At 40.5% G+C, this 2,474-nt stretch overlaps 1 protein-coding gene across 1 annotated transcript in view; it reads left to right on the plus strand.

Annotated features, from left to right (window-relative positions):
• Positions 1 to 219: 219 nt before the first annotated feature.
• Positions 220 to 2,474, plus strand: part of Afp (alpha fetoprotein) — a 17,971-nt gene continuing 15,716 nt past the window's right edge. Inside the window, exons 1-2 of the mRNA XM_029568546.1 lie at positions 220 to 248; positions 859 to 991. Of these exons, the coding sequence (XP_029424406.1) occupies positions 235 to 248; positions 859 to 991 (147 nt within the window). The 5' untranslated portion in view covers positions 220 to 234. The remainder of the gene's footprint in view (positions 249 to 858; positions 992 to 2,474) is intronic.

Raw genomic sequence — 2,474 nt, forward strand, 5'->3', positions numbered from 1 at the left:
TTTCACTAAAAATAAAAGATTTTTTTTTTAAAACAGCTATCTGTCTTTATGGAAGAAATTTGCCATGAGAAGGAAATTTCTGAAAAGTACGGACTTTCAGACTGCTGCCACCAAAGCGGGGAGGAAAGACATCAGTGTCTACTTGCGCGCAAGCAGACAGATCCAGCATCCATTCCACCCTTCCAGTTCCCAGAACCTGTCGCGAGTTGCAAAGCATATGAAGAAAACAGGGCGATGTTCATGAACAGGTAAGGAAATCGCATTCAGGGACACTAGGCAGGACTTAGTGTTTCTGCAGTTTACAGGTATACTCCAGAGGATGCAGAAGTAAGAAAAGCAGGTGGGGTGTGTCTGCTAAGGTCTGCACGAAGGAAGTGAGAAGAGCACTTTTCAAGCCTCCATTTTGAGCACAACCTGTAAGATGCAGAACAGACTACAGGCAGACCCAGACCTTGGTCCTTTAGCTTCAAGAGACATACCTGCGTTCTCCCTTTAATCTCCCAATTTTACCATGCCACAGAATATATTAGCACTGTCCCTGCTTATTCCTCAGATAAGTCTGAGTAGATTTAGTGAAAAAGACATTTTAATAAGAACTGTAGTGTTTCTATCTGTTTTCCTAATAGAAACTGGAACAATCTTTCTTTCCCCCTGAGGCTGTTAAGGAGGGAACTTTTTTGACAGTATCTGGGGCAAACCTGATCCTCTTCCAGTAAGAACACAGTAAAGAAAGGCCCAGGCATTTTGTTGTTCTTGCTGGTATCTGATTCTTTAGGCAAATGTCAGAGTCCAGTGCCAGGCACGTGTACTCTATCTGCTTTTAGGTTTGCAAACCTTGCAGCACTATCCATCTCACAGGTACATCTACGAGGTATCCAGAAGGCACCCCTTCATGTATGCTCCTGCCATTCTTGCCTTGGCTGCTCACTATGACAAAATAATTCCGTTTTGCTGCAAAGCTGAAAATGCAGAGGAATGCTTCCAGACCAAGGTAGTGTATTTCTGTGGCTATCTGAACCAAAATGTAGTCTGGCTATGACTCAGGAAAACAAAGTTTAAAATGGAAACATGCCTCAGTAAAGACTATCATTTTTGGAATAGAGCATAATTCTTCTTTTCCTAAATGAATATCCTTTTATTGGATTCATTTTGCATCTATAATCAGAAACAACATAAGAGTATGGTATAAATTTAGGTCAAGGTAAAAAAATAGGTGTTTTTGTGGCTTCATGAACTTCTTGTTTTCTTGAATCTCTAAAGAAAGCAGAACATCAATCTATGTGAAAGTGATGCTTTAATAACCACAGGTTCACAGAACAATGAAATTATGCCTCTTTTGCAGACTAAGACAATGACATGTTTAGCCACAATTTCTCATACAAACATGGGACAATATTCACAAACATCCTCATGGACAACAGACTATGATGAGCACGCAGCAAGTTCAGCCAAATCTAAACAAACTGAAGATTGATGGGGTTGTTCACAGCTTACACTCAGCATGTTTGCAAAGTGGAGCATGTTTCAGCAGTCTGGCCCTTGGGTTGTTTGTTTTGCTTTGCTTTTATGAGACAGAGTCTTGTCATATGGTCCTGACTGGCCTGATTTGTGGCTTGTACTTTAGCCTCCTGAATGCTGGGATGTTACAGGCATCTACCCTCATACTTGGCTTGGGTTTCTGTGAAAAAATACTTGATTTACTATTTTTCATGTATGCAATCACATATCGACTAGCAGTTACTATTAAGGAAGTGGGTAGGGTGGAAGGAGTAAGGAAAGAGAGGAAAAGGTGAGGATGTTAAGTTAAAATGGGAAAAACATGAGCAGACGGGGAGAGCAAAAGCCGAGAGCTGCGATCACGCTTCATATTCAATCTTTGGTTCTTGGAACAAGTGAGGTACTTTATTGTCATGTAACAAACTAGAGAGCTTAGGTTCAGACAAGTGAGTTGCTTTTCTGAGTCTGAGATCTAGACTAATATGCACAAGTACTACTTGCCACAAGCACTCCCAAGAATTTTCCAAAAACCTTGACTCTTTCCAGTACCAGACTGTGATACGATCTCACATTTTCTTTTTAAAAATTTTTACTTAATGATTTTATTTTTATTTTATGTGTATGAGTGTTTTGCCTGTATCTAAGTGCACCCATGTGGTGCAGTGCATGTAGACACCAGAAGAGGGCGTTGTATCTCCTGGAACTGGAGTTACAGACAGCTGTTAACCATCTTGTAGGTGCTGGGAACTGAACCTGGTCCTCTGTAAGAGCAGCCAGTTGTCAGAACTGCTGAGCCATCTCTCCAGTCCCCCATCTCAAGCTTTTTAATGGAGTAGAAATCAGCAGGCTTCCATCTGCTGGGAAGGCATGGATGCCCATTTAGGATCCCCAGTATCAAAATTTTGTTGCTTTTTTTTTTTTTTTGAAGCATTTCAAATAAGCCTCAAGCATAAATATTTATACATTTTATACATTAA

Source organism: Nannospalax galili, unplaced genomic scaffold (assembly GCF_000622305.1).
Source record: "Nannospalax galili isolate Female #2095 unplaced genomic scaffold, S.galili_v1.0 scaffold800, whole genome shotgun sequence".
Classification (NCBI taxonomy): Eukaryota; Metazoa; Chordata; class Mammalia; order Rodentia; family Spalacidae; genus Nannospalax; species Nannospalax galili.